The following is a 12,539-nucleotide window of genomic DNA, read 5'->3' as shown; positions in this document are numbered from 1 at the left end:
ATTGCAGGAAAGCACGGTATCTTTGAACACTGACCTCAGAAAATCATGAATGATCTTGGGCACAGTTGGAGGTCTGGAATCAGTGTAATTAGGAGCTTTGGGTGAAGAATATTATTGTTTCTCCTTTAATATTTGTGTGTGAAGCTTAGGGATAGTGAACGCTCTGTGTAGATGGGTAGATGCTCTATGAGTGAAACATGACACACACTGGCCTTTAAACGTGTTACTGCCCCGTGAGTATTATAGGAAAATGCATTCTATGTGTTTACATAAGGATTTATTCATTTCTCTCTCCAGCATCTCTTGAGAGAATCTTGTCTGCCTGATGCTCTGCCAGGCATTGGGGATACAGTGGTGAACAACATGTATATGGTCCTTCCCCTCTCAGAGCTTACAGTCTGCAAGCAATTACACTGAAGTATGGTCAGCGCTAAGAGAGGATGTTATTGGTGCTCAGTGCCTTGGCATCTAAATTAATCTGGAAGCCAGGGAAGAATCCTGGCAGAAGTGACATTTAATGTGAAGGAGAAATAGGTTCTTGTTGCCAGAGTAAGGAATGGGTGGTGGTGAATTTCCAAGTGAAATGATGGCATGCACTGGGTTGGAGGTGGGAGAGGGCTGTTTCAGGCACTGATAGACATTGAGAGTGGTGAGAGATGGGTCTAGAGAGACCATGGTGGCCTGGGCTGGAGTGGATTCTCTGTCTCCACATGGCTTTTTTTTTTTTTTGGCTACCTGGTACATTTTATAGGATCTTGGTTCCCTGATCAGGGATTGAACCTGGGCCCTGGGCACTGAAAGCATGGTGTCCTAACCACTGGGTCGCCAGGGAATTCCCTCCATGGAGCTTCTGATGAGTGTTCAGAGTTTTCCTCTTTCTTGACTGCAAAGTCTGAGAAGGCAGGAATCAAATCTGTCCTGCTTAGCACTGCATACCTACCTATAGAGTGCCTACCTTTCAAGTCTGACACATAGTAATGATTTGTTGAATGAATGTATAAATGTGAACCTTGGTTTAACTCTGAAATTTATTATGTTCATCAGTACAAATATCTTCATTATAGCATTCTTGTAAACAATGAATGTGAAAGCATTTCAGTAAATTGTGAAGCATGATACTTGTTTTAAAGCTGTGAGGTATTATGTTGCAAATATGTATAATGTAGTACTTCAGTTGTACCCTTAACAACTTTTTTTTTGGAGAACCTTATTTACTCAAGTCAGAAAAATCCTACAAAACACTGTATTAGAGAAATTATCCAGTCATATACAGTATAAACTAGCTTGATTAGGGGGGAAAAAAACCTTCATCAGCCTGATTACTTCCTTTTGCCACTTCCTGAGTGGCTTTTTGCATTATTCAGTTTGCTTGTTTTCCACTAAGTGAGCATTAATCAACAGCAAGTAATTATGCTCTTCTCCAGGCCCAGAATAGATCCCATCTTGTCCTTTGTGTACTAGTCTATTTTCACTAGTGAATCATCATCTCTGTGAAAGGAGGCATCGTGCTTGTCTTTATCCCCAGCATCTAACGTTATGGCTGTTAGCTGGTACTGAAAGCCTGATAGTTGAGTTTAATAGGTAAAGTTATCCCGGAAATTGACACTATACCTTTACTCATTCAAAAACATGGTAACAGACTCTAAATACTTTTCAGGCACTTAAATCGTCCTTTGCTATTGCTGCTGCTACTTAGTTGCTTCAGTCATATTCGACTCTGTGTGACCCTATGGACTGAAGTCCACCAGGTCCATGGGATTCTCCAGGCAAGAGAACTGGAGTGGGTTGCCATGCCCCCCTCCAGGGAATCTTCCAGACCCAGGGATTGAACCAAGGTCTCCAGCATTGCAGGCAGATTCTTTACCACTGAGCCACCAGGGAAGCCCCATTTGGTGCTGACATATTACCAAATGCTTCAAATGCAGTCTTCCCTTGCTATCTACAAGGAATTGGTTCCAGTTCCCACCACATATCAAAATATGCAATACTCAAGTCTTATGGCATAGGACTTGCAGGTAACCCTATCACATCCTCCTATATAGTTCAAATAATCTCTAGATTACGTATAACTCTCAATGCAGTGTGAATGTTAAGTTGCTTCAGTCGTGTCTAACTCTTTTCAACTCTATGGACTGCAGCCCATCAGGCTCCTCTGTCCATGGGATTCTCCAGGCAAGAACACTGGAGTGGACTGCCATGCCCTCCTCCAGGGGACCTTCCCAACCCAGATATTGAACCCATGTCTCTTATGTCTACCTGCACTGGCAGGCAGATTCTTTACTAGCGCCACCTGGGAAAAAGCCCTAATGTGGTGTAAACCTATATAAATAGCTGCCAGTAACAAATTCAAATTAGGCTTTTTGAAATTTCTGGAATGTTTTTCCCAAATATTTTCTTTCTTTCTATCGGTTGCTCTCTCTTTTAAGGCATTTTATTTTTTTGGCCATGCCACGTGACATGTGGGATCTTAGTTCCCCAGCCAGCGACTGAATCTGGACTCTCAGCACTGAAAGTGCAGAGTTCTACCCACTGGACCTTCAAGCAATTCCCTTCTGAATATTTCTGATGCATGTCTGGTTGAATCTGAGGATGCAAAACTCCACAGCTGTGGGTGCAGAGGGTTGACTGTACTTTTAAAATAACTTCAAAGAGAAAAGGATGAAGATGTAGAAACATTGGATTTCATTTTACCTTCCAATTTTCTAGTATTTTGTTTCAGGTCTACCAAATAATGAGTAATAATCAATAATCATTTTACCATTTTCTTTGAGATTTGAAAATGGAAAGTTAAGAATGTTGGAAAGCTTTTTTGATACTTAGGCCAGGTTTCTTTTTTTTTATTCTGTTATGTACCTCTCTGCTCTACTGAAAAAGTTTTCTATATACAGCATTTCAAAGCTATATTTGCTTTATGTTTAGCTCTTTAATTTTGACTTAATTACTGAATACACAAATAAGTCTCTTGATCTCGTCCTATAAAACAGTTCCCATGGCTTTTTAATACTTACCGCTCAACTTTGCTCTTATTTTTTGAGGAGTAAGCTCAGGGTGATCTAATCATTTGGAGGAAGAACTCTGAAATGAATTTTAAAGTAAAAAATTTTTTTTTTAGAATTTGTGAATTATCTTTTGTCTATGTCTGCATTTCTCAAATACTCTTTCTAGTGATAAATAGAAAATCCTCTTTGCTGAGGCAGAAGGAATGAGGGGGAAATGCTTTTTGTGTGTATATACTATAGTTTTCTCATTCATTAATGTGGTACTCTCATTAATTTACACATCCCATCTATTATTGCGGTGGTGAGTTTAGCCACTAATTCCGTGTCCGACTCTTGTGAACCCATGGACTGTAGCCTGCCAGGTTCCTCTGTCCATGGGATTTCTCAGGCAATAATACTGGAATGATTTGCTATTCCCTTCTCCAGGTGGTCTTCTCCACCCAGGAATCAAATCCACATCTCCTGCATTACAGGTGGTCTCCTCTATTGTAGGCAGGTTCTTTACCACTCATTATTACAAAATGTGTAATAAATTTGTAACAATTTATTCCACTGCTGCTTTCTGAATTTTTCTTCTGAACTTATTTTAATTTTTTTAGTATATGTGCTGCCGAAGCGAGCACGAACTTAATTTCTTTGGCCAAGCTGCAGGGCATGCAGGATCTTCTGTTTCCCTGACCAGGGATGGAACCCATGCCCCGGCAGTGGAAGTGCATAGTCTTAACCATTGGACCACTGCCAGGCAAGTCCGAGAACTCATTTTGAGTAATTAGATTAAGTCTAAATGGCTTTCAAGTTCTAGGTATGATGTTTGAACATTAAAGTTGTTCATCAAAAATAGATCTGTAGCAAAGGGTCTATTACAGAATTTTTTCATTAACCTTTCACAAAACTTCTCTTAGGTTTGTATGCAGTATATACTTAACATCAAGGCGACGACACTCCCATGTATTTTCAAATATTTTGAGGGTCTGGTCTGCTGCATGTCTTTTCTCCCCATGCCAGACTGTCTCCAGTATATCCCAACCTTCAGGTCTTGGCTCAAAACGAGCCTTTTCTGAGGGCCAGGGCACTCTCTGTGTCACCAACTTTAGAATTTTACCTAGATGTGAAAAAAGCCTGCTTAGTTGTTTAGTTACTTATTGCAACTCTCCTCCCCATGCTAGTCATCATGTGACAGGTCTCCACTAGAGGTGGACATCCTTGGCCTAATGATATGTGCTCAATGCATTTGTGTTAAGTGAATAAATTTGGTATTTTAACTCAGCCAAGTCAGTATCCTTGCCTGGAGAATTCCAGGGAGAGAAGCCTGGGCCAAGAACTGACTCACTGGAAAATACCCTGATGCTGGGAAAGATTGAAGGCGGGAGAAGGGGATGACAGAAGATAAGAGGGTTGGACGGCACCGCCGACTCGATGAAGATGAGTTTGAGTAAGCTCCGGGGAGTTGGTGATGGACAGGGAGGCCTGGCGTGCTGCAGTCCATGGGGTCGCAAAGAGTCGGACACGACTGAGCTGACTGAACGAAACCGAACTGAGGCGAATGAGACTTGATTCTAATTTTGCAGGACTCCGCACAAATCATATTAGAGGAAGACAGCGCTTTCTCGCCAGGTAGTAGCTCTGACCCAAAATGCATCTTTCTCACCCCTATTCTCACTCGAGGAGCTAGGGGCCTGAGAACCTGGTCGCAAACGTACGTTTCGCAAGAGTGCGGAGGTGGAACCCGAGCGCCCGTCAGCCGAGCACAGCCGCCACGTCAGCCAGCGCGCGTGACGCCAACGCGCTTGCGCGCGGGGGGGGGGGGGCGGGGCGTGCCGGAGGACTGCCCCCTACATCCGGGACCTAAGCGGCGGCGGCGCCGCCGCGCAGGGGGGGTCACGTGGCTTCTTCCTTTCCGTCTTTGGCCGGCTGGGCGCGGGCGACTGCTGGCGAGGCGCGTGGAGCCTCGCGCTGGTTCCCCTTCGTCTCCTCTCCCGGTCCGGGACCCCGAGGATTCGCTGACGCCGGGTGAACTGAGCCTGCCGCCAAGATGCCGGCCTATTTCCAGAGGCCGGAAAATGCCCTCAAGCGCGCCAACGGTGAGGAGGGGATCGGAGCGCGCCGGACTGGGGCGGCCCGAGGCCTCGGAGGTCGAGGGGGCCCGGGCCTGGTGCGCGGTGTGCTACCGCCCGACTGTGGGTGCACGGGAGGCCCCTGCGGCCTGCCCGCCGCCGACCCAGCCTGGGTTTGGGTATGATATCCCTTCTCGCTCCAACCGACATGGGAGGTTGAACGGCGAGGGTGGGAGGCGCGGAGCCGGGAACCGTCTCTCTGCGGGGCTGGCCTTCCTCCCGCCGCCGCCTGGTGAGTCTCGGGGGGCAGGGTGGCGCGTCGCGGCTCCGGAGACAAGCCGACCCGGGCCCGAGCTCCCCTCTCTCTCCCCACCTCTGCTGGGCACCCCCTCACCCGAGACCACGGGGCCTTGTGCGCTTCGGCCCCGCGCCCCCAGCCGCCATCTGGGAGTGCCGGGAGGAGGAAATATGGCTCCCTCCCGGGGACAATGCACGCGAGAACCTCGGCTCCACCTCCCGCGGGCCGGGAGGCCTGGCAGGCCCACCTCCGGGCCCTCCTGCGGACGCCTCCGCGCCCCGGAATTCAGCGCCGTGCTTTGCCGGCTCAGGGTCCACTTCCCCCTCCGACCCCTCTTATCCGCTTCGGGGACTCTGACCCATTTAACTCGTTCCCTATTTTTTTTTTTCTTTTGGCATTGATTATTGGCAGCTGCGAAGCCTACTCCGAGTCACAAGGAAGTTGGGACAGAGTTAATACTATAAGAGAGACTTGAAGTTTCTCTCAAAGATTAGGAAAGTGAGGCCTAGGGAGACTGGTTTGCCCAAGGTCACTCTGGGAGTGAGTTGTTGAGCTAGAAGCCTAACGCCAAGGTCTCTGAACTTCCAGATCTATCGTGGTGTTCCCCCCCCCCCCCCACTGTTGCGCTGCTGCTTGCGATTATTTCCATATGTGTGTCTGAATCGGCGGCACTGTTGGGAAAACTTGTGTGTGTCCTGATCTGTTCAAGAGGCATTTATTACGTTGCCATTACAAGGGGTGCAAATGTATTCTCTGGTCTTTCAATAGATTCTTATTTAGGGTTTATAAGTGTTAGGGCGTCCATTGCTCTTTCATTTTCACGCTTCCTCAAGCCAAACGAGTTTTGGGTCTTACCCCGGTTGTGGATCGATGTACAGTGTCTGTTAACCCTTTTATACTTAGGAAGCTTACTTTGTTAGTTCGTTTGAAAATCCTTTTAGGAAAAAGTCAGTTTCAGTCAATGCGTACAGTTGGTACTACTGATGATCTCTCAGGGCCAGAGGGCTGTTTGTCGCACGCTTGTTGTTTTTACTGTAAATTAACAATTTCGGGGATAAGTAACCGTCTGTGGAATAGGATAATGCCACATTCTGTGGAATAGAGTAACTTCTAAAAAACAGTTGAAAGTACAACTTTGATCGAATCACTCACTCGGATCCTCCATGTTTGAACAGGCAGGAAGTTTACACATGCTGATTAATTTATAGGAAAGAAAATAAGATTGAGATGGAAATTTAACCCTACAAAATAAACTAGCAAATTTAGGGAAAGCATTATTTCTTAAATGTTGTGAAACTTAAGAGAATTATTATATATTGTGGTACACAAATGGCTTGGGTGAAATTACTACTGTAGATCTGTTTTATAGCCCTTTGAATGCTTTACCAACACATTTTTCCCCATGTTAATTGGCTGAAGCACTGTAATCTCCATGGCCTAAATACTACATGTTGGTGTGTTCAAGCCTTGTATCATTCACTCCTCCCTTTTGAATGTATATGAACTTAATATCTGAGTAATTTTAAAATTAGAAGGGATATGTGTTAACATTTAAAATCTTTTCTCACAATTTTTCTAAGGAAATTTGATTCATGAAGAGCAATTTGTGAAGATGTCAGAGATTAAAGTAGGCAAGATGACAAAGACATGGGGATAGGGACTTGAATTTGTTAGTGTAGTTTTTGTAAAAGGCCTTTTAAAAAGCTCTTAGATGAGTGCTGGTATGGTAGAGATACCTTCCCTTTCAAGTAGTATAATTTCTGTACTTTTCATCTTAGATCCTGTTTTAGTATCAAAGAGCAGAATGTGGATGGCATATGACACTGCTGACAAAATTTTATAAATAGGGTAATCAGAGCACATTTTATTTTTAATGGGAATAACCTCATTTATAACATTGGTAATATCAAATCACATTTAGACCCCATCCATTAGAGTATCTTAACAAGATGTGAGTAAATTTAGGTGTAGAATGGTTTGTCAGAGCAGTATTTTTGGAAGCAATTGGAAATAACAGCCTTTTAACTTACACTCTACAACCAGTGTCTTAAAAATAAAGTTGTTATTAAACCCACAAATTATGTAACATAGCTTATCTACTTGGTCTGTTACACAAATAAACTAGTAAAATTGAAGGGCTGACCTAAACTTTACTGTAGGTAGATACATAGATCACTCACTGTTTCTTTAAGAATGCCTACCCTCTTAGGAATAGTTTCTAATTCCAGATTTTATTTTTAAGACAATATCAATCTGGAAATGAACGTTTCTTTAAAGATTGCAATACAGCTTTTAGTGTGTGATAGTTTTCTCCAGCCTCAAAAACTTGTTTTTTCCCCCTAATTAGATGATTGGTTTGGAGTTTGAAAGTATTGAATTTGAATCTTAAATTTTGACTAGGTGTTGAGGAAATGAAAAGTACTTTCAGTTTTATCACTAAACAAGACTTACTTTTTTTTAAAGTGACGTTGTTACCACAGTCATTTAAAAATAAGAGATAGGGAATTATTTTTTGATAGTTTGTTATTTTGTCACCACATCATACTGGGACCAGCTCTTAAATTTAACTCTTGGTGCCTATTTTGCAAAATATTGGTAGTGTTTATATACAGTAGAATGGAATTTGAATCCTCAACGTAAGATTGGGAATTGGATATAAGAAGTTATTTTGGTGGGCTCCTGTGATATCCTTAATGTAAAGGATAAATGTAAAAACATTTATTCCCCAATTTTTGGCTGATAGAAGCTGTTTCTGTTAAATAGTTGTGAAAAAACACTAAAATATTGTTGAATTTTAAAATAACTGTGTGCATGCTCCAGGAAGATGATGAGTAGGTCATTGCCTTAAAACAGAAAAGGCTTACTCCAGCGAAGTATCTAGTTGTATTCAATGTTACATCTTTGATTGGGAGGGGTGTAATGTGAAAATGGTCTTGCTGTCATATTGGCAGATTTGATATTGAGATTATTGAAGTATTGAAGAGGGGTTTATATTAATTTGCGTGTGAGGAGTATGATTTGGTATAATATGGGATGATGTAGGATATTGTGTTAAAAGATACTTATTTCAGTGTGTTTTGTGATGTCTGCTGTATAAGGTTTTAAAAATACATTAGAGTTGAAATATTGTTTATAGTTTTCCTGGAGGAAGGAATGTTCAGAGGCAGCATTCCTGAAAGATACGATTGGAAGAAGAAATAAGAGTTACTCATTAAATCCATAGATCTAGTAAATCCTTCAGATAAGAGACATTTTGGTCTGTGTTTGCCGTAGCATAGTTATAGCTTAGATAATGCTATACATTGTTAGGTTAATGCCAAAAATAATTATTTGTCAAGGATTTTTTTAGAAAAATGAACAATGATTTTAAAAAACAGATGTGTTTTAAGTTTTTTAAAGCATAAACTAGTATTCTACCAAATTACTTGTCAAATTTTCAGTGGAGAAATTTTTGTGTGTGTGAAATTTGGCACGTACTGAGTTTTAAGTTGAACAAAACCAGAAAAGAGCCACCCATAGTCTGTTAAGTGTATTGAGAAAGTTAAAAAAGGAAAAAAAATAAATTTTAACTTTGGTCAGAAATGTGATGGAGGGGTCTTTGCTTTTGATTTTCAAAACAAGGAGTGTACCCAAAATCTGAGGTTGGAACAGATTTTGAAATGTTGCTACATACAGAATGCCATCAGGTTTAGGCAGTGAATTTTAAAGAGTATACATTTGTTTACTCTACATTCTAAAATTTTTTTCTCAATTAAAAAATAAACTTAATTTTGGAAGTTTGAGATTTACAGAATTATTGTAAAGATAGTACAGAGGGTCACAGCACACACAGATGCTCCTGTTAATAAATATCTTAGATCTGTGTTGTATGTTTGTTACGACTAATGAATCAATGTTGATATATTATTATTTAGGGAAGTCCATACGTTGTTCATATTTTCTCAGCTTTCTGTAATGTCCCCTGTGTATTCCAGGATCCCACCCAAGATACATTACATTTGGTTGTCTCCTTAGGCTCCTCTTGGTTGTGGCAGTTTTTTAGGTTTGTTGATGGCCTTGACAGTTTGAGGAGTATTGGTTGTCAGGTATTTTATCTCTTAGCTGGGGTTTGTTTCAGTTTGTTTCTCGTGTTTAGATTGGGATAAATAAGTGGAGAGATACTTTGTGCTCATGGATTGGAAGACAAATGCTGTTGTTAGTTCTTCCAAATTTGTTATATAGGTTCAATGAGATCCCAGTGAGCTGTTTTCTAGGTATCTACAAACAATTCTGAAGTTTGTATGAAAAGGCAAAAGGTGTTACATAGTCAGCTAGTATTGAAGAACAGAGTTGGAGTACCCCCACTACCTGACTTCCAAGATTTTCTGTCAGGCTACAGTGATCGAGACAGTGAGATATTGGCCACAGCGTAGGCAGGTCAGTAGAGAAATGATCAAAGTAGAGCCCCTAAATAGACCCACACAGTCAATTGATCTAAAAGGAATGTAGCCAATCTAATTTGTTCTTTCTACCTCAAGTCTTAATACAAGCTAGCAAAAATTACATCCGCCAGATCGTTGTGACTGAAGTTACACTTGCTTGTTCTGCCTTTTATAGGGGGAGATTGTTACTCTCATGACTTGAATTTCTGGAACTTTATAAAGTAACTTAGACGTAATTGGTGCAGAGGAATTGAGTGAAGTCTAGTTTTACCTATAGGGCATATTTGAGATGGTATCAGTTTTTCATTGTTTTACCTTGGCATAGTATTAGAAATCAAAAATAAATTGTGACCTCAAAAGAGATGGTAATAGGTTGGTAAATTAAAACAGCTGAGTTAAAAAGCAAGACTTAGGTTTTTATATAGCATACATAACTAATTTTAATTCTCCTGAATTAACTTTTCCAGAATTTCTTGAAGTTGGCAAAAAGCAACCTGCTTTGGACGTTCTTTATGATGTTATGAAAAGTAAGAAACATAGAACATGGCAAAAGATACACGAGCCGATTATGTTGAAATACTTGGAACTTTGTGTGGATCTCCGCAAGAGCCATTTGGCTAAAGAAGGCTTATATCAGTATAAGAACATTTGTCAACAGGTATGAACAGCTGGGGTTTATATTTTAGTAAGTGCTTTTAGTCATTTGAGGAGGCATTTACCTTTCAGATTTACCGTTTCATACCATGAAGTTTGCTTTTAAAATATTTTTTGGTTTGTTGGGAAACGAATTTTATTTATTTATTTATTGGCTAGGTGAACATCAAATCTCTAGAGGATGTTGTTAGGGCATATTTGAAATTGGCAGAGGAGAAAACGGAAGCTGCTAAAGAAGAGTCCCAGCAGATGGTCTTAGACATAGAAGATCTGGATAATATTCAAACTCCTGAGAGGTATGTGGGCTAAATTGCTAAATATATCTTTCATTGTTTTTCTTCACATGTGTCTCCATTGTCCCCATTTGAAGTAAATGTTTATTAGAAAGAATGCTTGTCTTTGGAATTTTAAATGTACAGTAACTTCAAGTCATATACTATTCAACGTTCATGAAAGTGAAAAATTACAACCATCCGATAGGGTGTATACTAGTTTAAATGGCTTTAATACAGATTGAGAATTCAAATACTTGGACTAAGTGATAGCTTTACAGTATGTTCAAAGTTGTAGGTAGGATTTGAACTATTTTATAATGATCATTGTTGGTTTTGGTTTTATAATCATATGGCAAAGTAGGAAACCATGTCTAAAATTGTTTTCAACGTTTTTAAATATTTTTGTAGTGTTCTCCTAAGTGCTGTAAGTGGTGAAGACACTCAGGATCGTACTGACAGATTACTTTTAACTCCATGGGTTAAATTCCTGTGGGAATCATACAGACAGTGTCTGGACCTTCTTCGAAACAATTCTAGAGTAGAGCGTCTCTACCATGATATTGCCCAACAAGGTAAAACAAGAACTGATTTGAAAAGTTGACTTAAGGATAGGTTTTGCAAAAGATTAACTGTTAAAGTTGACCTCCTTTTCTCTGTAGTACTTATTTTACATAGTTTTAATTCTTTCTTTAGATGATTGGCATTCATTTGAATATTAAATAAGAAATTTGTTTCATTAGTCAAGGTAATTCTTTGTTATCCGTCGATGTCTAAAGCACCTTTTAAAGTCATTTTGGAATTTTCTAAGTGACTGAAAAGATAAACTTTTCTGTTGCTTTCTGGCAGGCTTGATTCTATCAATTCTTTTGACGCTATAGCATACTCTTCAGCAAGCTACTTAACCATATGCTGGGTTTCTGAGGTCTTTTTGAGTTCCAGAGTGTTAATGAGTATAGAACTAAACCTTACTGAAGACTCAAGATCATCATAAAAAGTATCCAATAGTTAACACTCCATGCACTTTTAATCTGAAGAACTGTTTTAAGTTCGTTTTCCTAATCTTGTCTTTTTGCCTTACTGTTGCAGCTTATCTTCCTATCAGTGCAGCCTTTTAACTATATATGACATGAGTGGCTCTTGGCTTTTTCTTACTTTTAGCCTTAGGCACAAGCTTGTCACCATTCTTTTTAACATGGAATTTGTTTTTGTTTATTCAAAAGTTTTAAGTGATTATGTGACCAAGAATAACTTACTGTAAAGGAGTATTAGAATCTGTTTTGCTAGCATCTAACACAAGTAAACTAGGACCTTTTGATAACAGTTGAGATAAATATTAACTTGTAGTTAAACTGCATCCTTTTGTTTCAGGCCTATTGAAATAGAAATACTCTATTTTAAGGGATTGACAAAGGACATTGGAAGAAGTTATTTTAGTATTGCATGTATGATAGTAGAAAATTACGTGTTTTAATGATAGAGCAAGTATTTCATTTATACATCTCTGCACAATTGAAATTAGGTTACCATAAACCACCAATTTGTATTATTCAGTTTCAGTTAGTGCAGAAGCTTTGTTTTCTAGTAAATTAGGTAAGAGAGTTAATTATATTTCAGACCAGAATTTTTTTTGCTCTTTTAGGGTTTGAAGTGATAAGTGTTTGAAAGGTGAGTCCCTCTTAGACTTAAATAGCTTCCTTAGTTCTCAGAACCATTTCAGTCCTAGACCAGGACTGATGACTGTGTCTAAAAGGTGCTCAGGGCACATGAAGTGAGTTATGACTCTGATCATTTCTCAAGACTGATGGTGAGTTTGGGAAATCTTGTTAAGATAACTGACT

General features: G+C 40.2%; 1 protein-coding gene across 1 annotated transcript in view; it reads left to right on the top strand.

Moving 5' to 3' along the window:
• Positions 1-4,894: 4,894 nt before the first annotated feature.
• The window catches only part of EIF3A (eukaryotic translation initiation factor 3 subunit A), a 31,519-nt gene continuing 23,874 nt past the window's right edge, over positions 4,895-12,539 (top strand). The window contains exons 1-4 of the mRNA XM_020895686.2: positions 4,895-5,080; positions 10,240-10,430; positions 10,586-10,722; positions 11,110-11,273. Of these exons, the coding sequence (XP_020751345.2) occupies positions 5,032-5,080; positions 10,240-10,430; positions 10,586-10,722; positions 11,110-11,273 (541 nt within the window). The 5' untranslated portion in view covers positions 4,895-5,031. The remainder of the gene's footprint in view (positions 5,081-10,239; positions 10,431-10,585; positions 10,723-11,109; positions 11,274-12,539) is intronic.

Source organism: Odocoileus virginianus, chromosome 7 (assembly GCF_023699985.2).
Source record: "Odocoileus virginianus isolate 20LAN1187 ecotype Illinois chromosome 7, Ovbor_1.2, whole genome shotgun sequence".
In the NCBI taxonomy this organism is placed as follows: domain Eukaryota; kingdom Metazoa; phylum Chordata; class Mammalia; order Artiodactyla; family Cervidae; genus Odocoileus; species Odocoileus virginianus.
The sequence above is the reverse complement of the archived record's forward strand: the minus strand, read 5'-3'. Positions and strand labels throughout refer to the sequence as shown.